The sequence below is a fragment of the Brienomyrus brachyistius genome, unplaced genomic scaffold (genome assembly GCF_023856365.1).
Source record: "Brienomyrus brachyistius isolate T26 unplaced genomic scaffold, BBRACH_0.4 scaffold53, whole genome shotgun sequence".
Classification (NCBI taxonomy): domain Eukaryota; kingdom Metazoa; phylum Chordata; class Actinopteri; order Osteoglossiformes; family Mormyridae; genus Brienomyrus; species Brienomyrus brachyistius.
In genome coordinates this window covers 1,477,489-1,505,096 of record NW_026042328.1, presented here as the reverse complement: position 1 = coordinate 1,505,096, position 27,608 = coordinate 1,477,489, and the positions used below count along the sequence as shown (strand labels likewise).

The 27,608-nt window shown below is 48.1% G+C and overlaps 2 protein-coding genes across 5 annotated transcripts in view; both read right to left on the bottom strand.

Moving 5' to 3' along the window:
* Positions 1-16,524, bottom strand: part of LOC125723977 (reversion-inducing cysteine-rich protein with Kazal motifs-like) — a 51,252-nt gene extending 34,728 nt beyond the window's left edge. Inside the window, exons 1-2 of the mRNA XM_049000794.1 lie at positions 16,152-16,524; positions 2,053-2,114 (exon numbers count right to left, since the gene is read on the bottom strand). Coding sequence (XP_048856751.1) covers positions 2,053-2,114; positions 16,152-16,221 — 132 coding nt within the window. The 5' untranslated portion in view covers positions 16,222-16,524. The remainder of the gene's footprint in view (positions 1-2,052; positions 2,115-16,151) is intronic.
* A 5,681-nt stretch (positions 16,525-22,205) lies between these two features.
* Positions 22,206-27,608, bottom strand: part of col15a1b (collagen, type XV, alpha 1b) — a 93,074-nt gene continuing 87,671 nt past the window's right edge. For all 4 annotated transcript variants that reach the window (XM_049000840.1, XM_049000837.1, XM_049000839.1 and 1 more), the window contains 6 exons: positions 27,303-27,431; positions 26,286-26,390; positions 25,868-25,927; positions 25,402-25,599; positions 23,821-23,936; positions 22,206-23,149 (listed from right to left, as the gene is read on the bottom strand). In XM_049000840.1, coding sequence (XP_048856797.1) covers positions 22,933-23,149; positions 23,821-23,936; positions 25,402-25,599; positions 25,868-25,927; positions 26,286-26,390; positions 27,303-27,431 — 825 coding nt within the window. In that variant the 3' untranslated portion in view covers positions 22,206-22,932. The remainder of the gene's footprint in view (positions 23,150-23,820; positions 23,937-25,401; positions 25,600-25,867; positions 25,928-26,285; positions 26,391-27,302; positions 27,432-27,608) is intronic.

Genomic DNA, 27,608 nt, shown 5'->3' with positions numbered 1-27,608 from the left:
TCATATCTGTGACGGGGACACGGAGAGTACACCTGGAAGGTCATATCTGTGACGGGGACACGGAGAGTACACCTGGAAGGTCATATCTGTGACGGGGACACGGAGAGTACACCTGGAAGGTCATATCTGTGACGGGGACACGGAGAGTACACCTGAAAGGTCATATCTGTGACGGGGACACGGAGAGTACACCTGAAAGGTCATATCTGTGACGGGGACACGGAGAGTACACCTGAAAGGTCATATCTGTGACGGGGACACGGAGAGTACACCTGAAAGGTCATATCTGTGACGGGGACACGGAGAGTACACCTGAAAGGTCATATCTGTGACGGGGACACGGAGAGTACACCTGGAAGGTCATATCTGTGACGGGGACACGGAGAGTACACCTGAAAGGTCATATCTGTGACGGGGACACGGAGAGTACACCTGAAAGGTCATATCTGTGACGGGGACACGGAGAGTACACCTGAAAGGTCATATCTGTGACGGGGACACGGAGAGTACACCTGAAAGGTCATATCTGTGACGGGGACACGGAGAGTACACCTGAAAGGTCATATCTGTGACGGGGTCCATGACGTCCATGACGTGGTGTTCCTGAAAACCGGACACCTCTCTGAGGCAGGATTCCAGTAGTAATTCCATGAGGACCTAGGGGGCGCTGTTTCCAACACTCAATACAGGCAGGTGCACGGAGCAGACAATCAAAGGGGGGCGGGGCTTTTTCCTTCACATGGAGTGGAGGGGGGGGGGTCAGTGGAATGCCACGGGTACGAAACCTTCTCTAATAAAAATGGCCTTTCATGTCCCCCACGTGAGAGAGAGACACAGAGGAACGGGTGAAGTAGGTCTGGAGCAATGTGAGGGAGGAGGGGTCACGGATGAGAGCTCCCCCCCCAGTCCCATCCACGAACGGGGGTCTCCTTTTCATCTCCGGACATCAAAAGAAGGAAAAGTTTTCTCTCTCGATTAGCGGGCATTTACCGTAGGGGCCAAGGCTGAAAGCCCAAAGGCTGTGCTTCACCTTGGACTCTGCCCGGCTCCAGTGGTACATTCACCCTGCCATAAAGACACATTCAGCCGGCTGTGTACAACTGTACAGTCCCTTTTCTTCCTCTTCCTTCCCTCTCTCAATGGTTATAAAGGCATGAGGAATTTTCTAACTAGTGTGTCATTGCTGAATATGACGCAGCCGAACACCCGCTTCGGCACTGCAGTGAGCTCCCACGAATCGCAGTGCCTCTTTTCGTCCTTTATTTTTATTACAGGCTGTCTCGCCGAGCCTCTGAAGTCGCCACTGCTGATCTGAAGTTCCGTTCACTGAAGGGATAATTAACATGGCTACACAGTGGTCCTTCGGTTTTGCTCTCGTTCCCCAAACAAATGGAGCAAATTGAATTGTAATACTTAGATATACTGCACAGCTGTCCAAAAATGACAAACAAATGATTGCTTTGTGGTAACTGACTGCTATTTCGTGTAGTTTGGACACGTCCTACCATCGGTCCACAGTATAAAAAGCTGTTTCTAGCTGGAACCTCGTGAAGCAAAACCCAATATTCAGGGACTCACTGCGGATTCAAAAAAGCCAAAACAACCATTAGTGGAAAGAGGAACAGGATCCCACAAAATGCAAGCCCACAAGCTTGGGTATGACCTATTAGGGGACTGGGCTGGCGATGCTATGCTCCTACAAAAGTTCCCACAAATGTTCAGCATACAATCTGCTCTCAGACACTCCTACCGGCTTTCAAGGCCAGATGAACAAATTCTCTCTGCAAAGATCTGACTCACTCCACAGTGAAGCGAGGGGCTATATAAAGCTCTGGAGAGCGATGATCCAGATCACCCATGTACCATCTCCGATAATCGCCTGACCATCTCCCGCAATGATCTCACACCAGGATCCCCCACTTTGATCCAAACACAGGGCACACCCACTTCCAGCTCTAATCAATATCGATGACCCTCCGCCGCCCCACCCCAACCCCCGCCCACGTCCACTCAGAGGCGACACCAAGCGCTGCTCAGAAGGAGATGTCCTACCTGATCACATGCTTCCTTACATGCTGAGGGCACCGCCTCTGCATGGTCACAACACGAGGAATCTGTCAGGAGAAAAGAGAAAGAGGAAGACAGGCATTTAAGCATTAACTCCTCCGAGACAGAGCAGGTCCATATTCAGATAATACCTTCAAAAGAAGCCATGGCAAACCAAGCCAGCTCCGAATAAATGAGGCCTAATGTTACAGAAACATTACAGACGCTGGACATCTACAACGATGAGATCGTATAGCATTTTAAGGAAAGTTACATGTTACACCTGTGTCAAGGCTGATGTACACCTGGACACACAAACAAACATGAGTCTTTGTGGGGAAATGCCATTCTTTTTTTTGAGAAAAACCATAATCCAACAATGAAAACCTTAGTTTGAAAACCAGCCGTAACCTTAACCATAAGTAACCAAACAAAATACAAGACTTTTGGCATTTTTAGGGTTTTGAATATTTTTATTAAATTAAGTTTCTTCTTGTGCAAACTGAAAAAAATTCAAAATAACCGGGTTTTATCACATTGTGGGGAAATCTGGGGCCTGTACTACGAAGCGGGTTACTGGCTTATAGGGGTAACTTGTCAGATTTAAGGTACCACAGCTTAAATGGACTTTATATTCGTTTATCACGTCCACTGTTCTCAAAATAATAATTATAATCACAAAAACAAACACACAGACACACTTTCTGTTACTGGGTTTATCAGCCATTGTCTTGGATAGACACACATATCTTGTAAATATCCAGCCCTTGGTGAGCCCCTCCTGACCAAACATCTTTTTTCAGGAGACAGCTCAAATATTCAGACAGCATTTAATAAGACTTTTCTGCCTATCTGCCCTCCTACTGGAGCCTCTTTCTGACACACATAACGTAAAGTTAGCACTGTGATGTCACCCAGTACGTCATTTACCGATTTCCTGCAGAGAATTTCCGTCACAGCCCAGGACGGCACAGCCCCACAGCGGCAGTGGTGCAGCGAATCCACCAAGAATGACACCAGCATCTGGCTGATATGGAGCAAAAACAAACTAAACCAAAAGCGATTCACATGCTGCGGGGGAACGATGGTGGCACTGTACTGTACAGATACACACATACGCACATTTGCACATACAGACACACACATACGCACGCACATATGCACATACACACACACACATACGCACGCACGCACATATGCACATACACACACACATACGCACGCACATATGCACATACACACACACATGCACATACGCACGCACATATGCACACACACACACACACACGCACGCACATATGCACACACACACACACACACACGCACGCACATACACACACACACGCACGCACGCACATACAGACACACACATACGCACATACAGACACACACGCACGCACGCATGCACATACAGACACACACACATACGCACGCATGCACATACAGACACACACATACGCACGCACATATGCACATACAGACACACACATACGCACGCACATATGCACATACAGACACACACATACGCACTCACATATGCACATACAGACACACACATACGCACGCACATATGCACATACAGACACACACATACAGTTGTGCTCAAAAGTTTACATACCCTGGCAGAATTTGTGATGTTTTGGCCATTTTTCAGAGAATATGAATGATAACACAATAACCTCTCTGTCACTCGTGGTTAGTGGTTGGGTGAAGCCATTTATTAGCAAACAATTGTGTTTGCCTTTTTTACATCATAATGACAACAGAAAATATCCAAATGACCCCGATCAAAAGTTTACATACCCTGGAAATTCTGGCATGATAACATAGACACAGGTTGACACACACAGGTGTAAATGACTACTAAAGGTAACCATCCTCACCTGTGATCTGTTTGCTTGTAATTAGTGGGTGTGTATAAAAAGTCAGTGAGTTTCTAGGCTCCTGACATGAGTCATCCAGTGTTGCACTGATTTTTGTTGGATTCCGAGCCATGGGGAAAGCAAAAGAATTATCAAAGGATCTGCGGGAGAAGATTGTTGAACTTCATAAAACAGGAAAAGGATATAAAAAGATTTCCAAGCAATTAAGAATGCCAGTCAGCAGTGTTCAGACCCTAATTAAGAAGTGGAAAATGAGGGATTCTGTTGAAACCAAACCACGACCAGGTAGACCAACAAAACTTTCAGCCACAACTGCCAGGAAAATTGTTCGGGATGCAAAGAAAAACCCACAAATAACTTCAGCTGACATACAGGAGTCTCTGAAAAAAAGTGGTGTGGATGTATCAAGATGCACAATAAGGAGGCACTTGAAGAAAAATGGGCTGCATGGTCGAGTGGCCAGAAGAAAGCCATTACTGCGCAAATGCCACAAAATAGCTCGCTTACAATATGCCAAACAGCACCGAGACAAGCCTCGAAACTTCTGGAACAAAGTTATTTGGAGTGATGAGACTAAAATTGAACTTTTTGGCCACAACCATAAACGTTACATTTGGAGAGGACTCAACAATGCCCATGATGAAAAGTACACCATCCCTACTGTGAAACACGGAGGTGGATCGCTGATGTTTTGGGGGTGTGTGAGCTACACAGGCACAGGGAACTTGGCCAGAATTGATGGCAAGATGAATGCAGCACATTATCAGAAAATACTGGAGGAACATTTGCACTCATCAGCTCGGAAGCTGCGCATGGGACGCTCTTGGACATTCCAACATGACAACGATCCAAAGCACAAGGCCAAGTCAACTTGTCAATGGCTACAGCAGAAAAAAGTGAAGGTTCTGGAGTGGCCATCTCAGTCTCCTGACCTCAATATCATTGAGCCACTTTGGGGAGATCTCAAACGTGCAGTTCATGCAAGACAGCCCAAGAATGTACAGGAACTGGAGACATTTTGCCAAGAAGAATGGGCAGCTTTACCATCTGAGAAGATAAAGTGTCTCATCCACAACTATCACAAAAGACTTCAAGCTGTCATTGATGCTAAAGGAGGCAATACAAGGTATTAAGAACTAGGGTATGTAAACTTTTGATCGGGGTCATTTGGATATTTTCTGTTGTCATTATGATGTAAAAAAGGCAAACACAATTGTTTGCTAATAAATGGCTTCACCCAACCACTAACCACGAGTGACAGAGAGGTTATTGTGTTATCATTCATATTCTCTGAAAAATGGCCAAAACATCACAAATTCTGCCAGGGTATGTAAACTTTTGAGCACAACTGTACGCACGCACATATGCACATACAGACACACACATACGCACGCACATATGCACATACAGACACACACATACGCACGCACATATGCACATACAGACACACACATACGCACGCACATATGCACATACAGACACACACACATACGCACGCACATATGCACATACAGACACACACATACACACATATGCACATACAGACACACACATACGCACATATGCACAGACACACACATACGCACGCACGCGCACATACAGACACACACATACGCACGCACGCACATATGCACAGACACATACGCACACACGCATGCACGCACACGCACATATGCACATACAGATACACACATACGCACGCACGCATGCACACGCACATATGCACATACAGACACACAACTATGCGCACATATGCACATACAGACACACACATACGTGTGCACACATACACACACGAACATACAGACACACACATACATGTGCACGCACACACACACACACATATATGCACTTACAGGCACACATATGCGCACATGCACACATACACACGCATGAGCACATGCAGAAACACACATATGCACACATATACACATATAGACGCACAAGTGCACACACACACTCACATATGCACATGCAGAAACAGATGGACGCACACACACACACACACACACACACACACACACACATATATGCAGACATACACTCACATATGCACATGCAGATACACACATATGCACACATATACACATATAGACACACAAGTGCACACACACACTCACATATGCACATGCAGAAACAGATGGACGCACACACACACACACACACACACATATATGCAGACATACACTCACATATGCACATGCAGACACACACATACGCGCACACACACATGCATGCACGTACATGCACACACATCTGGAGCAGAAGGCTGTCATGGGGGGGGGGAGGATTGGAGCCCAGCGGCTCCCGCTGTGCGGCCCCAGCCTCATCTCGTCCCTGGCCTCATCCCCAGCCCCACGCGGCCTAATCCCCGGCCCCATCCGCAGCCCCTGCCTCGCTGGAATGCCCTCTTCACCATCCTGTGGCTAAGCACCGGTTACACATGCGCCTTCGATTCCCTGTCCCCGTCCCCGTCCCTGGCCCCGTCCCCGGCCTCGCTGGAATGCCCTCTTCACATCCTGTGGCTCAGCACCAGTTACACATGCGCCTTCGATTCCCTGTCCCCGTCCCTGGCCCCTTCCCCAGCCCCTGCCTCACAGGAATGCCCTCTTCACATCCTGTGGCTCAGCACCGGTTACACATGCGCCCTCGATTCCCTGTCCCCATTCCTGGCCCCTTCCCCAACCTCGCTAGAATGCCCTCTTCACATCCTGTGGCTCAGCAACGGTTACACATGCGCCCTCGATTTCCCGTCCTCGCTGGAATGCCCTCTTCACATCCTGTGGCTCAGCACCGGTTACACATGCGCCCTCGATTCCCTGTCCCCATTCCTGGCCCCTTCCCCAACCTCGCTAGAATGCCCTCTTCACATCCTGTGGCTCAGCAACGGTTACACATGCGCCCTCGATTTCCCGTCCTCGCTGGAATGCCCTCTTCACATCCTGTGGCTCAGCAACGGTTACACATGCGCCCTCGATTTCCCGTCCTCGCTAGAATGCCCTCTTCACATCCTGTGGCTCAGCACCAGTTACACATGCGCACTCGGTTCCCCGTCCCCGTCCTTTGCCCCGTTCCCGGCCCCTGCCTCGCTGTAATGCCCTCTTCATATCCTGTGGCTCAGCACCGGTTAAACATGTGCCCACGATTCCCCGGCCCCTGCCTCGCTGTAATTCCCTCTTCACCATCCTGTGGCTCAGCACCGGTTAAACATGTGCCCACGATTCCCCGGCCCCTGCCTCGCTGGAATGCCCTCTTCACCATCCTGTGGCTCAGCACCGGTTAAACATGCGCCCTCGATTCCCCGGCCCCTGCCTCGCTGTAATTCCCTCTTCACCATCCTGTGGCTCAGCACCGGTTAAACATGCACCCTCGATTCCCCGGCCCCTGCCTCACTGGAATGCCCTCTTCACCATCCTGTGGCTCAGCACCGGTTAAACATGCGCCCTCGATTCCCCGGCCCCTGCCTCGCTGGAATGCCGTCTTCACATCCTGTGGCTCAGCACCAGTTACACATGCGCACTCGGTTCCCCGTCCCCTGCCCCGTTCCCGGCCCCTGCCTCGCTGTAATGCCCTCTTCATATCCTGTGGCCCAGCACCGGTTAAACATGTGCCCACGATTCCCCGGCCCCTGCCTCGCTGGAATGCCCTCTTCATATCCTGTGGCTCAGCACCGGTTACACATGCGCACTCGGTTCCCCGTCCCCTGCCCCGTTCCCGGCCCCTGCCTCGCTGTAATGCCCTCTTCATATCCTGTGGCCCAGCACCGGTTAAACATGTGCCCACGATTCCCCGGCCCCTGCCTCGCTGTAATGCCCTCTTCATATCCTGTGGCTCGGCACCAGTTAAACATGTGCCCACGATTCCCCGGCCCCTGCCTCGCTGGAATGCCCTCTTCATATCCTGTGGCTCAGCACCGGTTACACATGCGCCCTCGATTCCCTGTGACCGTCTCCCTATTTCTAATAGGAAAAAATAAAGAAAGCTCCAAAAGCTCCATCAAAGGCATTCCCCGCTGCCCCCCCATCCTCCACCCCCCACCCTCCAAACAAACTGCTACAGATGGCCTCCCAGGAGCTCACCCCCACCCCCAAGCCCTCTGCATCCACATCCTTCTGAAACAGCACACTGTCGGGCGCACAGAGCCCTGCAAAGAGACCACATGTACAGGAGTGGACAAAGCAGCAGTTTAACATCCTCCTCTCTGGCAGGAGTTTACGTGGCTTCAGGGTGTGTGCCTACGGTCCTGGGGGACAGATACAGCAATGGGATGGGACAAATAGGCAATCCCCCCCACCCAGACGGCCACACTGCTCTCTACACACATCTGCAATTGGAAAACAGACCAACCGTACGGGGTCTTTATGTCTTCCATTCTCCACATTCCACTGCAGACATTTTGCCGCTGCGTGACACAGCCGTAGCAGCCAGCAGGACCACAGACAATGTGCAGTTTCCTTTTTCCAGTCAACAACATCCACAAAATTCACCATGATACAATCAGGCAATTAGCTAATGCTTTTATCAAAAGGGAAAAAGCAGGCTTACGGTCCCTGGAGAAAAATTGGGGTTAAGTTCCTTGCTGAGAAGTTCAACAGTAAAATCACTCTGCCAACCCTGGGATTCAAACTGGTGATCCCCTGAACACAGGCAGAGGCTCGCAGCACACTGAGCCACACCCTTTGCAGGGAAGTTGGCCTCCACAGACTTCTCACCGAACTGATGCTTGAATGAAACCACTGACCGTTACACAAATGAACAGGGCAGGGAACACCAGCTGAAGCTCACAATTTACAGGCAAGAACTCCCTTGACTGCATGTTTCTGGCCTGGAAGGAAGCCGTAGGCCCCAGAGGAAACCCTCGCAAACATAGGTAAGAGGCACAAGCTCAGAGCCATTGGCGGGTCGCGAACCCACAACAGTGAGGGTGCACTGCTCCCCGCTGAGCCAGCCCTGCCTGCTGTAAATGCCCTTTAAACATTCCTACCAATACTGCAACGTGTGCAGCCCTTCCAGTGCCATGCTTGAGGAAAATGCTCTCTGGCGCCCCCTATGATTAGCAGAGCCTCATGGCCTGCGGTCAGATGATAGATGGAATTGGAAAGTTATGTGGCAGACCCCAGGCTGAGCCCGTGAGTCTGCAGGTTGCACGCAGATGTGAGGCATTGTTAGCGTGGGGGGGGCTAGAGGGGTAAGAATGGGCAAGTAAGACGCTTAAGGATGGGAGGGGCAGGCATTAAGTAGAATTAGGGTGTTCACGTCAAATCCATATCATCATGGGAGGACCCAGGATGAGATTTGAAGGTAAACTTTGAAAATGGCCAGGAGTTAGGGGGTGGCCATTGGGACCATGGGACATGGAGGCAGGGGTGGAAATAGGACCGTGGAAAACACAAGCAGGGGTAACCAATGGGACCATGGGAAACAGAGGTAGGTGTAACCAATGGGACCATGGGAAATGGAGACAGGGGAGGCAAATGGGACCATTGGAAATGGAAGCATATGTAGGTGGGGGTGGCCAATGAGACCACACGAAATGAAGGTGGGGGTGGCCAATGGGACCACGCAAAATGAAGGTGGGAGTGGCCAATGGGACCACAGTCAACGGAGGCAGGGGAAGACAGATTACAGTGACAAGCAGTCAGTTTCAAAAAAACGGCCAGGATTAGTCAACTAGTCCTAGAACTGTAAGAGAGGAAAATACTAATAATCACTGCACAGAGGTGTGATTATCAGAGCCTCACCATTGTCTTGTATTGTATTGTATTGATCCTTTGAAGGCATTTCTATACAGCTCTTGGTGGTGTAACACCAACAGCTGAGGGTAATCTAATTCCCTGGGCTTTGGTGGAGGGGGGGGCTCTCTTTGAAGCTGAGTCTGGCTAGCATCAGAACAGCAGAGGATGTCGAAAGACTCAGCTGTAGCCCACAGACATGCACCCCCCCCGCCCCGCACTAGCACCCACCCATGCCTGGGGTGCGGACACGTGTGTGCCAACATGCCAGCTCTTCAAAATAATGAAATACATCAGCCGCTTCCCGGAATCCTTTGTGGGTCCCTCAACACAGATTTTTTTCGCGCAATTGTTTAAATTAAGATTTCTGGAGGACAGACCTTTATCACAATGAACTGTGTGAAGTTACTATTCACTAATGACCTACCATTGAAGACACCCAGGTCAGGCACTTTTTCTGCAAGCCCAACAGCCATGACCCATTACAGGCCACACATAGGAAGGGATAACACTTTGGACCTCGGTACTTTAAAAATGTTTTCTATGGCCCAGACTGGTGTAACCTCCTGCTCACCTCTCTGCAGAAAGAAATCACTGCTTTTCTGAAACAGCAACAGATGTATCTGAGACAGAATGGAAGCAGAAAGCCTAACCCTTCTCTCAATGCACAGATCCAAGCCAGCTCACGGCTACTCACGCCTCTGTGAACCCTTCTCTCAATGCACAGATCCAAGCCAGCTCACGGCTACTCACGCCTCTGTGAACCCTTCTCTCAATGCACAGATCCAAGCCAGCTCACGGCTACTCACGCCTCTGTGAACCCTTCTCTCAATGCACAGATCCAAGCCAGCTCACGGCTACTCACGCCTCTGTGAACCCTTCTCTCAATGCACAGATCCAAGCCAGCTCACGGCTACTCACGCCTCTGTGAACCCTTCTCTCAATGCACAGATCCAAGCCAGCTCACGGGCTACTCACGCCTCTGTGAACCCTTCTCTCAATGCACAGATCCAAGCCAGCTCACGGCTACTCACGCCTCTGTGAACCCTTCTCTCAATGCACAGATCCAAGCAAGCTCACGGCTACTCACACCTCTGTGAACCCTTCTCTCAATGCACAGATCCAAGCCAGCTCACGGCTACTCACGCCTCTGTGAACCCTTCTCTCAATGCACAGATCCAAGCAAGCTCACGGCTACTCACGCCTCTGTGAACCCGTCTCTCAATGCACAGATCCATGCCAGCTCATGGGCTATTCATGCTACATTTTCAGATTTACTACTCAGACCCACCTTCTTAGGCTGTGATTATTGTGGTAATAATCACTACTAAATATTAACATATAGGCTACAGATTTTATTCCACATTCTCAAACCAAAGACCTACTTTAGATCCACCTTTCTCAATTGAATAGCATTTTCCTGAACATTAATTATTAAGCCAACAGGTAGGACCAGTTTCCTAGTCCCCATAAGAGAAAACTCAATTTAATAAAAATCTGTGACTGCAATGAAAAAACTAGAAATGCAAAAACCCTAGTATTTCACTTGGTTACTTATGGTTGTGGTTAGGTCTGGGTAGGGGCTAAGGTTGTCATAGTTAGCATTAGCATTTTCCCAATAGAAATGAATGAGCGGTCCCCACAAAGATATGCTTACCCAACATATGCGAGCGTGCACACAACTTTGAGTGTGCTGACTGCCTGTCCACATTATGGTAATAGAAAATGTTTTCAAGGGTGACATGGCTGAAAAATATCTTCTAGAAGGCTGGAAAGACATCAGGATTGATAAGTGAGGGTTTACAGGCAGCATCACATCTCTGCAGCGTATGCTGTAGTACCATAAAAAAAAAAAAAACATATTTCCTAAGGATCATGCAAAAGACTAGCATCAAGATTATAGCCTTTCTGGGGGACATTGATGGTACAATCAAATGACAAGGAGAGTTTTCCATCTGTCCAATTCCCCTGAGAGTTTCATGGTTGTTTCCTGCTTTATATTTCCTGACAAAATGGTTACACGTTTGTCGTATGATGACTGCAGTGCTGGTTTCAGCATAAATGTAAATGCTGGGGTCTTTTCCTTCATCTTCTAGGAACTAACACAATTCAAAGCACGACCAAATCAATCATTTCCTGGCTAGAGTCGAGCTGCCAGCATAATGAAAGAGGGACGTGTCTCTCTCAATTTTCTTTTCCCCAAAAGCATTTCTTAGTGGCAAGCCCATGCCCCTTAGTGGGAGCTTAATGTCTGTGGATCAGAGTTCACTTCCTGTAATTGAGATGGTCTTGCATGGTCACATTTAAAGCTAACATGACTAGTGGATATAAGGAAGCCAACAAATTTAAAGAGAAGATCTCCGGTTTTAGATTTTCTTTGGTTTAACTTGGACTGAAATGACAAGACTGTGATGACTGCAGACTGCCAGTCACAGAAGGAGAAAGGTGTCCAACACCTGCATAGGCAACTTGCTGAAAAAGACCCGGAGATCTGATGGACAAAGTTTGAAGAACACGATGTGTAGAGAAAATTCTACGGTTAACTAGTGCAGAACAGCAGTGCACTGATGTGTCTATAGTCTAACCCAGTGTTTCCCAATCTATCCTCAGGGAACCGCAGACAGTCCACATTTTTCCTCCCTCCCAAAGAGCTGGGAGGGAGCAAAAACATGGACTGTCTGGCAAGGTGCTGGGAGGGGGCTAAATCATGGACAATCTGTAGGTGCCCAAGGACTGGGTTGGGAAACACTGGTCTAAACCTAATCAGGTTCACAGCCTGTGGGTATTTGTAGGTTGATCGCAATAATGATCCTTAGTCAAAGCTAAGGCCTAAGTAAAAGGATACCCATCTGTCCCATCATCCTCTGGGGCACTACAACAACCAAACAGAATACTGACTGGTTTGAGGGTGGTCTGAAAATAGTCATACAGGTTTCCCTTATGCTAACCTCTAATGAGGGATCCTATATAGAATCTCACAAGTAACCAATGATATGACTTTGTGCCGCAGGCGTGGCTTCAGTTTCACTGGCAAAGTAAATGCAGTGCCAGGCCAGTGGCAGTCACTTGGTCCTTAGGCCCAAGCTTAGATGTAAACACACACGGAGAAGTGAAATATTTTAGGACTGCCTGAGGTGACTTTATGTGTCTGGCATCAAAAAAAGTACTTCCATCCATGTTTCAGCTGCATATGCAGTACAGGGTGACATAGGACACCCCACCGGGGCAGGGGACACGGGGACACCTCACCAAGGTAGGGGGCACCCCACCACTGCAAGGGACACCCCACCAGAGCAGGGGGCACCCCACAGGGGCAGAGGACATCCCACCTGGGTAGGGGGCACCCCGCCGAGGCAGGGGACACGGGGACACCCCACTGAGGTAGGGGGCACCCGGCCAGGGCAGAGGACACCCCACCGGGGCAGGGGGCACCCCACCGGGGCACACAAGTTGGCATACCATTTTAGTGAAAACATCGTTTTAAAAATAATGCAAATACAAAAAATTGGATAAATAGTTATGAATGCATTATTTTATTATTTTCACACAGCCTCTTTCACAAGCCCTGGTCCTGTGTTACTTCTCAAAATATTTACTTTCTTAGAATTCACGTCCAAAACGTTCTGCGTTACACAGCACTCACAGAGCAGAGATACTGCACTCCGATTCCTGTGTTTGTTCTGTTCATACCTGTGCACAATGAAAATGTGCTCCGATTAGAAAATGCTCCATTCACCTCCCTGCTCGGTATCGCAACACTTCCTGAGACGCACACAAATCACACCTGTGATTACAATCTCTCAGGATCCTCTTTCATTGTTACAAAGCACATTCTGCGAAGACTCGTCAAAAATTATATAAGTTAAAATCAGAAGCAATTCAAAAAACTAGACGTTTATAGTTAGCATATAGCAAACTTTTTTTTTCATAGTTTGATACAATATCACCTGATGCAATGTGACAGACTCCTAAATTGCCTTTTCCATCCTAGATTATCCCAATTTATATTTAAAAACATAAATAAATACATGAACACACATTAGACACTATTAAGGTACAATGTACTAGTGCAGAGTGTGTGGCTTTAGTCTTTCACAGAATATCCCAGGGAAATTACATCACACGTGTTAAACACTTTAGTGTTTAGACTTTAGTGAGCCAGAGGCGGTAAACGCGGCAAATCGTGGCCCAATGGGCTTGATGTAAATAGGCCAGAATGTCGGGACATGGTACCGCAGGCGGGACCGTGCAGCCAGCAGCCCCCACACCTACTCCGACCACTTTGTACTCTCTCGGTATAACAGAAAAGTCTCATTAAACGTGTTTTCTGAGTGCATCTCCCATTCCGTCCAATAAAAAGACAGAATGGATACAATCTAAATAGCCCAAGTTTAAAAATAACTTTTAATAACCGACGATGGTTGTTATTAATATTATAATAAATGTAAAAAAATAAGAAACTAACAATGGCGTTTCTTCGGAAAGACACTCCTACAGTCTCTTACAGGGATTCAATTGGTTACAGATGTTGTTCTGTTTCTCGGCATGAAGGCTCCGGCTTTGGGACGTGGCTGCAGCGGGGAAATGCAGAGGAGAAACGGGGGGGAAATCGCCCATCCCGATGGAGACAGACACGCAGCTACAGTCCGCGTCACCTGGGGTTATTAAAGCGGCTTCGGCTGACTGTGTGCGGCACTGCGATGCATCACCTGCGCTGATGACGCTCCGGTGTAGGGGCGCTCTGTTCCCCGCTCTGTCCCCTGCTACACACCCCTCTTTGCCCCCCGCACTGTGCCCCGCCTTGTCCCCTGCTGTGTCTCCCCCCCATGTCCCCCTCTTCGCCCCCTGCTGTGTCGTCCGCTGTGTCCCCCTCTTCGCCCCTCGCTGTCGTCCGCTGTGTCCCACTCTTTGTCCCCTGCTGTGTCGTCCGCTGTGTCCCCCTCTTCGCCCCTCGCTGTCGTCCGCTGTGTCCCCCTCTTTGCCCCTTGCTGTGTACCCTGCAGTGTCCCCCTCTTTGCCTCTTCGCTGTGTACCCTGCAGTGTCCCACTCTTTGTCCCCTGCTGTGTCTCCCCCCCATGTCCCCCTCTTCGCCCCCTGCTGTGTCGTCCGCTGTGTCCCCCTCTTCGCCCCTCGCTGTCGTCCGCTGTGTCCCCCTCTTTGCCCCTTGCTGTGTACCCTGCAGTGTCCCCCTCTTTGCCTCTTCGCTGTGTACCCTGCAGTGTCCCACTCTTTGTCCCCTGCTGTGTCTCCGCTGTGTCCCCCTCTTTGTCCTCTGCTGTGTCTCCCGCACTGTCCCCCTCATTGTTCCCCACTGTGTCCCCCTCTTTGCCCCCTGCTCTGTCCCACTCTTTGTCCCCTGCTCTGTCCCACCCTTTGTCCCCTGCTCTGCCCCCCACTCTGCGCGGTGACTCTCCAGGGCAGCATTTACCACAGAAAGCCACATCCTGAGCACATGTGCAGGGAAACAGGACTTCAGAGACGACCCAGATGCTAATCTATAGAGCCACCCCGTTTCCTTTAAAAAAAAGTTACCATTTTAAGACGGATTTTTTGAAGTTTTAATAAACTCAGATGATACATGATTTTAGACACTAAGTAAATGAAAGACGTAGTCGAACATTTCCTGGTTTTTAAAAGCAAGTATCGTCGCCGCTCCCGTAATACATCTTTACCGCCGTGATCCCAAAACACATTTAAGATAATTTGTCGTATTCACTCAGATTGCAAGGGAAAAAAACATTAATACATCCTAATCCTGAAAACACGTATTCTAATGTTAGTTACTGATGTATTTTATTCTTTAACGAGAGTTATCGTGACTTTGTTCGTAACTATAACAGAGGTTGGACAGGAAATGCCAGAAACTGCCTAAATTCGGGGAAAGCACGAAATATTTCAGTCATTCTTAACGGTTGAACGAGAAGTAAAATAACTATCAGCGTCGTTCACAGTCGCAGATTAACTGTCACTTTTTCGTTTATTTGTCATTGATCAGTTCTTTGTAGAACAAAAAGCTAACGATAAAATGAGAAAAAAATCTGTTTAAGAAAGCACACATTAATCTTACATGAGTTCCCTCTGCAAACCAACTTACTTGCATCCGACTCTGAAACACTTAGTTCTGCTGTCAAAGATCTAAAGTGGTGCAACGTATCAAAAAACGCTGCGATCAGTTCCTAGATGCTTATTAGTATTTTTTGCCATTTTTATAACTGGTGTATATTGCAGCAGCGCTGATTTTATGCGTTTGTTTACCTTTCTAAGCCACTAACTACAGCGGCAAATGCCAGACTGGGGCAAAGGGGCACTTAGCAAAGCAGTTAGATCCGCGGCTCTTAGCGAAAACGCAAACTTTAAACATCAAAAAAGTAAAAAAAAAAAAAAAAAAAACACAGAGAGCGGAAAACCTTAAAACAATCTGGGAAGAGGCCCGGCGAAGACTAGATCCCCTCCTAAAAGAAAGACGTATTTAATTTAAAGCAGCCTTACCCTGCGCACGGAGGATATCGTAGGTGTTGAACGCCAGGAAAAAGAAGATCATCTCCAAACACAGGAACATCTTACTGAAATCCCGAAGTACATCGTGAAGGGGAACATAGAGGGGCGTCTGCGGCACTGACAAGCTCCATGGGAGGCGCTCCGGGGCTTCGCTCCCAGCTCTGTAGCGGTTCGCAGGCCGGAGCGCGGAGATGGAGAAGCGGCCTCCGCGGGCGGCGCCGACTGAGCATGTGCAGGAGGGGGGGGGCTGCGCTTTATTATAGGGCGGGGGGCATTTAGCGCACTGATAACTGTCTTTAAGAAAACTAACGGGGAAAAACTTCGGCGTTGGTCCTTGGCAAAGCACGTATCCCTTCCCGTTGCTTTAAATCCGCGGTTCTCAAACTTCTTGATCTGAAGTCCGCATCAGATATTTTGTTCAGAGTCATGAGTGTCACTATAGGTCCAACCTCCCCGGGAACTTTAACCCTGATGCCAATCTTCCTTCAAAAAAAAATCCAGCCCCAAACTTGACTTATCCCCCGTCTTTTCGATAGCTAAAAACTCCCTTGGTTCGGAGTTAGAGGTCTGGAATAATTTTAAGTAACAAAACAGCATTTATTGAACGTCAATGAATTAACAGTAACCTTCGATATAGACGTCAATATATAATAAAAACGAGAACTTTTTAACACTCACTGATCGTTCCTACGTTCTGTCATGGGGGTAATGACGAGTTCCGTATGTGAAATCTGGGGGCTCTATATTGTGTTTTCGTACTTCAAACCACGGTGAGCCTTTTTACCTTTACCATATCGATTCATTAAATCCATTATGCATCGTTTGGGTATTTAGCAAATGTTTTGATGGTTTCTGATTCCTTGCACCAAACTGGGGTTATTTTCCCGAGCGTTCGTGCGGGAGTCTGTGCCTGTTCATGTCGGGGTGCGATGCCATTCCCGGGAACGCTGCACCAAGCCATCTCAAGCGACACCCCGGATAAAAAGTCAAATACTGGTCAGCGGCAGCACATCGGTACAGAAATACCACACTGAGCCCCAGCCGTGCCGGCTGTTCTGCCATCAGAGGCGGTAAGTCTGCTGCTGTTGGACTATGGTATAACACTCCCGCAGGCAGCCTCGCTGGACTTTCAGTCTCCAATAGATATGACGTCATGCGCGTCCCGAATCCATCCCTGAGAGCTGGCATGTTTCATTAAATAATACACACTCATCTTGCTCCCAAGACCTAAAAGTTTTTTTGTTTTTTTTTTTAATATATATATCTTTATTTAAGTGTGTAATTTATTTTTAGTGGTCAACACTGTAGAACAAAGGTTTAGTCCAGTGTTAGCAATTGTGTGCACAGTTACAATTAAGGCTGACATAATAATTATGATCATCATATGAATAACATGCAAACTGCAAAGACAAGGCCATAATCAGAAAGAAGGAAAGTGTATTAGCATGTCTTAGTTAATAAGTGGCTCACATGATCCCTGACCTCAGCCCAGTAAGCTTAGGTCACATGGCCCCTCTGGCCTCAACCCAGGCACCTTGGGTCACATGACCCCTCTGGCCTCAACCCAGGCACCTTGGGTTACATGACCCCTCTAGCCTTGAGGGTCTCTGTCATCATATGATCAGCATGGAGGACAAACATCAAAGTGTAGAGAGAACAGCTCGCAGACCCCGAGGGCATCTTAGGCACGGCCTTTAATTGAAGAGACTTAAATGTCATCAAAACCATAATGTATATAAGCGTGATGCCCTGCTTTCTTCACACTGCACGCTGCCCAGTGTGGTGCCTTGCTCCCTTCACACTGCACGTAGCCCAGCATGGTGCCCTGCTCCCTTCACACTGCACGCTGCCCAGCGTGGTGCCCTGCTCCATTCACACTGCACGCTGCCCAGTGTGGTGCCTTGCTCCCTTCACACTGCACGTAGCCCAGCGTGGTGCCCTGCTCCCTTCACACTGCACGCTGCCCAGTGTGGTGCCCTGCTCCCTTCACAGTGCACGCTGCCCAGTGTGGTGCCCTGCTCCCTTCACACTGCACGCTGCCCAGTGTGGTGTCCTACTCCATTCACACTACATGCTGCCCAGTGTGGTGCCCTTCACACTGCACGCTGCCCAGTGTGGTGCCCTGTTCCATTCACAGTGCATGCTGCCCAGTGTGGTGCCCTGTAGCTGGATGATCAAGGGATCTGATGCACAGGCTGTAGTGATGGAGAGTCATACCTAGGAGACTGGCTATTCTCATATATATAAAATTCATCTTAGGTATATTTACATCAACAACAAACCAGCACACTGCTCTTTACAATGCATATGTAGATATATTCTATTCTGCTACATTGTACATTACACAGATATTGTCTATAATTTTAATGTTTATTTGGAATATATTTTTCTATATACACAATCAGTCAAAAGTTTTTGTAGATAACCGGCGTTTTTTTAAGCACTTTTAAATGTATTTTTTTTCTTGTTAAGCTTTGGAAAGTTGAGTGAACAACTATTAATGAAAATATAATAAAACAAGTTTCCTTTATAACATGGACAGAGTATGTAACAGGCATGTCTGACATCCTATTAAAAGGTTGTGTGGTGATGGCAGGGTTAAATATGCTGTCTAAGTGCACTAGTTAACTGTTTCATCCCATGAAACAGAGCAGTATTTAATGTCCTTTATAGAAGGAATGCCTCAAATTGTCTCTGCTGTTATAACTGCTAGAGGAGGTTACTTTGATGAATTAAAGATATGACACTTTCTTGCTAAAAAGGTACTCAAATGGTGAACATACTGTACATTTATTTGTTAGCAAAGAATACTGAGTGTATTTTTCGTAAAATGTTAAGTGAGTAAAATGCAAATATAGAAAATCTCAGTGTGCACAAAAGCTTTTGACTGGTGGTGTATTTACAATTCCTTAGTTTAAGCCTTTTCATATTTCTGCTTTTAAATTTATTAAACTTTATTGCACAATCTCAGGACCCAATCAGGGTACATTTCACTACATGTTGTACTTGAATAACTGTGTAAATGACAAATATATAATCGTGAATCTCATGAATCTTCAATCTAAGACGTGTTTCAGGTAAACAAACGTCCGTCTGGTGCTGCATACCAAAGGGTGAGGGGGTGGGGGGGGGGGGCTGAAAATGAACAAGATGTAAACAGTGCTGGAAATGATTGTGAAGTGTGACTGATGTCAAAAGCAGGAGGACGGCTGGTGCTTCATGTTGTGCTGAACGTCGCCGTAACGAAAATGACACCGTCAGCACCTGGGTGATACAGGTCTTACAGACGCCGACGGACGGGGCGATACGGGTCTTACAGACGCCGACGGACGGGGCGATACGGGTCTTACAGACGCCGACGGACGGGGCGATACGGGTCTTACAGACGCAGACGGACGGGGCGATACGGGTCTTACAGACGCAGACGGACGGGGCGATACGGGTCTTACAGACGCCGACGGACGGGGCGATACGGGTCTTACAGACGCCGACGGACGGGGCGATACGGGTCTTACAGACGCAGACGGACGGGGCGATATATCAATGAATGTCCAATTCCCATGACGTCACTTCTCAGAAAAAGCCTTCAGGCTTCACAAAAGGATGTTTTTCCATACATTCCATTTCAAATGTGCTTTACACATGTAGCTAAATGCAGGCTAACATATGCAGTTTGCTGCGTGAAACCCAGCCTAGGAGAGGAGAAAATGGTTCTTGGATGAAGCCGCCATTGTTTCTGTAAACAGAGTCTAGCTATTTCTCAGCAATCTTGCTATCTTGCCTCCTAAGAACAAACTTGGGCTGCAATGAATCATGGGATTAGTCTCGTTTGGCAAAGATGCAACCAATGTACCGTTGCGATTTGGGAGGGGCAAGAACAGCATGCTGGGATTTGTACCATCCTCTGTACTTCTGTTCTCGGTATCGGAACCGGTCTTCAGCAGTGGAAGGTGACGTAGAACGGGTCCGCGAGAACACAAGTACGTTCAAGTGTGCATGCTGAGAAACACCTTCTCTGCAACATCCTATCTCTGGTTTAATGCACTTTCCATTGCGACTAAGTGCATCTCTTTCAGTTCCTGTCCGCACTTCCATTAGGCCTTTAGCAGGAGCTCTATTAATATAAATCCCATCATCTCAGGAGTGCTGCTCTCAGCAGAGGTCACGCAGATCACTTATTCGAGTGTGGGTTACGCAGAAGGTTTTCCTCAGGAAATTAATGACTGCAGCTGAAGTCCTGGGGTACGACGCCCCTCCCGGGTGCCGGGAGGTTATATCCCCCCGCTTCTGCCGCTCAGGGGTGCAGGTGGGGGTCAGATCACTAAACAATAGGCTGTACGAGGAACCCGCAGAGTGAACAGGAAGCCCGGTGACAGGACACAGCAGAATAGGATACGATGTTTATGGGTATGCGTTTGCATGACTTATCAGATATCCAACACTGTGAGATATATATATATATATATATATAGATTATGTGCACTTGAGGGTCATTTCCTAAAATTGAAATGACTCTTCGCCATTCTCAAAACGGAAGTCTGACTACTCATGTAGGCAACGCAACATGACAGGATTCATACAGAGAATAATCTTCTGAGTTTAACGAACGGCAGTTAAATTTGGATTGTTTGTTTTACTGTTTATAGTGGTGAAATGCTTCCAAAAATGTGAAGAGCAGCTGATTAGCATGAACTCCTCGCTGTGCCAGCTGTGCGAAGGGGCCGACCTCGGACCGTCCGGAACCCGGCTGCTTTGAGCAAGATGAGTAACGTTTGGCATCAGGGGTTCATAAGGGGGCAGTCAAAAAGCCACACATTCGATATAAATGAAGATACACTGAGAATGAGAGTCCTTTTGGCATTATGGACAAGCTGAGCCCCGCAGGGGCACGGGGGAGGGGGGGGGATTTGGGACCTGAGCCTAGAGGTAAGCCAGCCTGTGAAGTCCAGCTGGACCTTGTTAACTCTATGGGCTCGGTGGAGATATGGGGGGGTCAGCTGTAAGGCCTGGGAGGGGGGTGGGGCAGTGTTAGGGGGAAATGGGGGGGACAGGAAGGGGGGGGTCTCCATGTGTGCTTTCATCAGCTAACCTTTGCGTCTGAGTGTTTCTTTCAGCAACTTGATATGAGTGTTTTTCCAGTTTGTCTTTGTTTTTGAACGAACCCCCCATCCTGCCTGGTGGCAGCACGACCTGCCAGTCACTCCGAGTGCCGCCGTTTCTGTGGCTACGGTGCCCAGACGGCGGGGAGGGATCCGTTCTGCTTCTCCCGTGGCCGTTTCTCTCTGTCCATGGACTTTTAAAGCAAACCGCTGCTCAGTGCCATTTAAGCGATACGTTTTCAGCGTGTCATACTGTACCCGGAAGTCCAGGCATTTCTTTTCATTTTCTTTTCTAATAGCTGGACTTAGCTGCCTTGCAAAATTGTTCCCCGGCAGCGTCCTTGCGGCTGCTTTTGGAATCACACAGTCCCGTCTGTAGCTTTTTAAATTAACGCCAACTTGCTCCCTCAGTGCCACACGGACCGTCTCCGGCCTCTCAGCAGCGGGGCAGCCTGTGCCGGCAAATGCACGTCTTATGAGGGGGCTGCCACTCGCCCTGTAAATAATAACGTGACACTAACGTGACTGAGGCTGTCGTGTGTCCCCCCTCCCTGAGGGACCCCATGGCCCTGCAGTCCTGACTCCACTCACTGCTGATTACACTACTCACCGTTTAACACCGGGCTCAACCACGTAGGTGTTGGAAGAGAACAAAAACCTGGAGTGGATATGGCCGGACTGGATCGGGAGTCGCTGTTCATAGTCAGCCGCTGAAGTAGGGAACTCCGGCCATGTTGTATTTTAAATCTGCTATTTTTTAAAAAACACGTTTATTTAAGCCAGAGAGTACAACACATACTTTCTCATGATTATTAGCTTTTGGAACCAAAAATACACCGATTTTTCTTTTTCAGTTAGGTAAGCGAGACCATTTTTTGTTACAGTAAAACGGTGTAAATGTAAAAGTCCCACTACTTTCATCTGAATGTTTATAACGTATAAAAAGTCACTTACACACATCATTTTATTCTTCAAGCAGTTGGTTCCTAGTATGGAACCTTAGAACTGTTAATACATGAAACCTGATGCCTTACAGACATACTGCTATTAAAGGCAATACCACTCTGCACAGTAGTGTTTGTGTCTTCATCAAAAAATCTAACATGAACCACTTGTTTTATTAGTATTATGCTATGCCGTATAAATTAAAACACTGAACGTATTTTACATATAAAAAGGTGTGAGTCCGACACCACAAACCCTTAGAACCCTTTAAAAAAGGAGTGTGTTGAAGCCTCTGGGATGAAACAAACATTTTAAATGGTGCTGAGCGATTGGTTAGGAAGTAATAATGGTTCTCTTACTAGAACATGGACAGGAACGTTAATCAGCTGCGGCGAGGATATTTGTCTTCTTAAATTATGTCATTTAAATGTCATTTAAATCCATTTAAATGTCAGAAGCTGAAGGGGGGAGGGGGGGGAGTGACCAGACAGCAGGAGGGAGAGGGCGACTTCCTGTGGGGGGGGTATGGCACTTGAGGTATCAGCTCTTTGGCATTCCTTCTGCTGATTGGACAATGAGGGGGACAAACTGCAGCATCAGGGATTGATTTACATATATTTACATCTTTGAAAAAGTGACACATGGAAACAACAAAATTAAAAAACGGGAGGAGACATTGCCTGATTTTGGGGGGCGGGGTTGGTTCTCTGCGGTTTAGGGACCTATGCTCAGTTCCTGCCCGGGGGGGGCATGAAGCTGTTCTCCACGCAGAGCACGACGAAGCGGTTGGAGCAGCTGCGCGTGTTCTGGCCCAGCAGCAGGCCGCTGAGCAGCGGGGAGGCCTGCCCCGTCACGGCCGTGTCCCCCGCACGCCACGCCTCGCAGTAGCTGGACGTCCTGCGGATGCCCCCCTCGCTGGAGCCGTGCCACAGCAGCTTCTGAGGCCTGCACACACAGCACCGACACGGGTTATACCACACCAGCAGGACTATGTGGGGGGGGGACTTCAAATAGCTGCCTTCGTTTCACATCTGCCATTCAACACTAATTTTGCCTTTTTTGTGGTGTTTGACATTTTTAATAATTATTTTTGACAAAAATCTAGAACCTCCATAGCGGCAGTGCTAACCTGACCATAACGTTAATGCTTTATGGCTACATGGTGATGAGCCCCGGTTTCTGCTTACATGAAGGCATTTAGCTCAGTCGCATCCCAGGTCTGGCATCACCAATCACTGCCTGCTCTATTAACGATGGCTGTAAGTGTGGCAGTTTCTGGTGAAGGGGGAACAGACCCGGCTGCCTGGGGTAGGGGCAGCATGAACAGGCCTGTCGAAGCCCATGCGATGCCCTAGGCAAGCTTCACCACCGGCGCCCCCTGCCTGAGACAGAGGGAATTTGGCGGTTTGCTGAGCTGGCACCCCCCCAGCAGATGGCGCCCTAAGCGGCCGCCTGTGTCGCATAAGGGACTGACCAGCCCTGAACATGAACCCTCCAAGGTAGGCCGCCAGCAGTCCTGCTTTCAGCACTACATTCACCCATCTGTGCCTAAGGATCCCCTTCCAGTGATTGGATGGGATAACGCCCCCCGAACCCCAAACCCCAGGCTGGCTCACCAAGACGGGTCTGTCATCACATTCCGTCCATCAAAGGAATAGATGGGGATCTGGGGATCGAACACGGCGCCGTTTCCAGAAAAGATGGCCATCCAGCTACTGAAGAGCATGTCCCCCTGGGAACAGAGCCACAGGAGAAGGGGGGGTGAGGCTCTCGGAGCCGGCGGCAGGTTCGAATCCCTGCCTGCTGCACATTCCGCACAACCAGCTAAAAACACCTGTATCCAATAAGCTTTGGCTATATTCTCTTCATTTGAATTAGCATCAAGCAAAACGAACATCAGATATACAGCTAAGCTCCTCCTCATTTGAATTAACATCAAGCAAAACGAACGTCAGATATACAGCTAAGCTCCTCCTCATTTGAATTAACATCAAGCAAAACGAACGTCAGATATACAGCTAAGCTCCTCCTCATTTGAATTAGCATCAAGCAAAACGAACGTCAGATATTAAGCTAAGCTCCTCCTCATTTGAATTAGCATCAAGCAAAATGAACGTCGGATATTAAGCTAAGCTCCTCCTCATTTGAATTAGCATCAAGCAAAACGAACGTCAGATATACAGCTAAGCTCCTCCTCATTTGAATTAACATCAAGCAAAACGAACGTCAGATATACAGCTAAGCTCCTCCTCATTTGAATTAGCATCAAGCAAAACGAACGTCAGATATTAAGCTAAGCTCCTCCTCATTTGAATTAGCATCAAGCAAAACGAACGTCGTATATTAAGCTAAGCTCCTCCTCATTTGAATTAGCATCAAGCAAAACGAACGTCGGATATAAAGCTAAGCTCCTCCTCATTTGAATTAGCATCAAGCAAAACGAACGTCGGATATAAAGCTAAGCTCCTCCTCATTTGAATTAGCATCAAGCAAAACGAACGTTGGATATAAAGCTAAGCTCCTCCTCATTTGAATTAGCATCAAGCAAAACGAACGTCGGATATAAAGCTAAGCTCCTCCTCATTTGAATTAGCATCAAGCAAAACGAACGTCGTATATTAAGCTAAGCTCCTCCTCATTTGAATTAGCATCAAGCAAAACGAACGTCGGATATTAAGCTAAGCTCCTCTTCATTTGAATTAGCTTCAAGCAAAACGAACGTCGGATATAAAGCTAAGCTCCTCTTCATTTGAATTAGCATCAAGCACAATGAACGTAGGATATAAAGCTAAGCTCCTCTTCATTTGAATTATCATCAAGCACAATGAACGTCAGATATAAAGCTAAGCTCCTCCTGCCTGGAGACTCAGTTTATTCCAGCTCTGCGCTCTTTCTGATGTCATACTGCTTACTGGCAGTCACATTTTAGGCTATAATAACCAGAGGTGGAAAGTTTCAGTTCAGAAAGTACAAATCCAGACCAATATTATGTTTCAGCCAACCAGTTGAGAATAAAGAGTGCTATTCACAGAATACTCAACTGGTTGGATGAAATAAAACTTTGCCCGGATTTGTTCTTCCTGAACTTGAACTTTCCACCTCTAATAATAACTAATTGCTGAGCAGTGTTGCTCCATCCAGTCCTGCTGAGCTCGTCTGTCTAAGATCACCCAGCATGTCTGAAGGCCCAAGCTGACCTTGAGGTTAACGACTGGCACGGTGTCACGATCGCCCTTCTTTACAATGGTGACGAGATCTTGCAGGTGTGATGACAAGAAGGCTCTGTAGGTGGACACCAGCCCCATGGCACGGGCCTGCTGGTAACACTGGAAGTCGGCCCCCCGGATGCCACGCATGTCACCTGAGAACGGGGCATTCAGGGCCACCAGGTGGAGCTGGAGAGCAGGACAGAAAAAACACTATCAGGGCATGGTGACATCCCAATTGAAGCACCTCAGGAACTTCTACCAGAAACCCCGTAAGAGCTTCTGAAACAAACTGTAAAATGGAGCAGAAATGGAGGCTGCTTTGAAACAAGCGCAGAGCAGAAGTGTATCTATATTCATGCCCGGTATGTTAGTCTTTACCATCATGTGGCAAAAATGAGACACAATGTAACATAGCCCAGCCCAGTTGGTGAGAGAAAAACAAGCCAGGACTCACCCCAGAGGCTCTGTGATACATGCTTGGTAGGGTGCTATAGCCTGGCAGCTCCTGGAACTCCTACAACACAACACAGAGGCTTACATACTCAATCACATCCCCGGGGAACAGTCAGTAACTGAAATAAAATGAGCAGTTATGGGAGAAGGGACGTTCTGACACCCATGGAAGGTGGTGGTACCATGAGGTGCCGGTCACTGTGGCCAGTGCCACTGGTTGGTTTATTGGCTGCTTTCGGCAGGGACTGATGCCCACTGTGCATCTCGAGGACGTTTCTCCCACAGATCACAGCACTTCTCTTTCATGTCCTTGGCATATTGATATTTTATACTTCCTGGTAGCATCGTTTCAGACTAGCATCTCAGCTAGTAGGTATAATAGCCCTAAGGGCGACCCCTGTGCAGCACCCGAGCAGCACCTGGCTCAGAATGTTGGGTTTTTTTGGCTCCACCTCTCCCCATTTCAGCTCCTGAGACAAGGCTGATGATGGGCTGTCAGCAGGGATGGGGATCAGCTCTCCAAGCTGCGGGGTTGAAAATCACATTGTGAGGTCGGCCAAGGTAATGCTAAGCGAATGTAACGGGCCATGGTCATGCTAAGCGAATGTAACGGGCCATAGTCATGCTAAGCTAATGTAACGGGCCATGGTCATGCAAAGCCAATGTATCGGGCCAAGGTCATGCTAAGCTAATGTAACTGGCCACGGTCATGCTATGCTAATGTAACGGGCCAAGGTCATGCTAAGCTAATGTATCGGGCCATGGTCATGCAAAGCGAATGTAACGGGCCATGGTCATGCTAAGCTAATGTATCGGGCCAAGGTCATGCTAAGCTAATGTATCGGGCCAAGGTCATGCTAAGCTAATATAACGGGCCACGGTCATGCTATGCTAATGTAACGGGCCAAGGTCATGCTAAGCTAATGTATCGGGCCAAGGTCATGCTAAGCTAATGTAACTGGCCACGGTCATGCTAAGCGAATGTAACGGGCCATGGTAATGCTAAGCTAATTTAACGGGCCAAGGTCATGCTAAGCTAATGTAACGGGCCAAGGTCATGCTAAGCTAATGTAACGGGCCAAGGTCATGCTAAGCTAATGTATCGGGCCAAGGTCATGCTAAGCTAATGTAACGGGCCAAGGTCATGCTAAGCTAATGTATCGGGCCAAGGTCATGCTAAGCTAATGTATCGGGCCAAGGTCATGCTAAGCTAATATAACGGGCCACGGTCATGCTATGCTAATGTAACGGGCCAAGGTCATGCTAAGCTAATGTATCGGGCCAAGGTCATGCTAAGCTAATGTAACTGGCCACGGTCATGCTAAGCTAATGTAACGGGTCAAGGTCATGCCAAGCAAATCTAACACACAACACTTTCAACACAGTGACTACCAGTGAATACTTGAATGGAGCAGGTAAAAGTGGTCATACAGCACCTGGACCTTCTTCCAGCCCTCTCTCACACGGATGTAGAGCTCGCCTTTATCCAACACATAGGCCATGGTGCCTTCCGCCATGCGGTACATCTCCCGTACCAGAGTGTCACCGTCTCTGTATGTCGTAACCTAGAAAGGGCCCAAAACAGTCACACTGGACCATCTCAGAAGCAGGATAACAATAGAAGACAGGGCTTTGCAGAAGTCGACAGTACAGATAAGGTCCCATCCTATGGGCAGATATGGTTCCATCCTCACACAATGCACCTCCGGTTAGAGAACATAAGGCTCAAAACACTCTGAGGC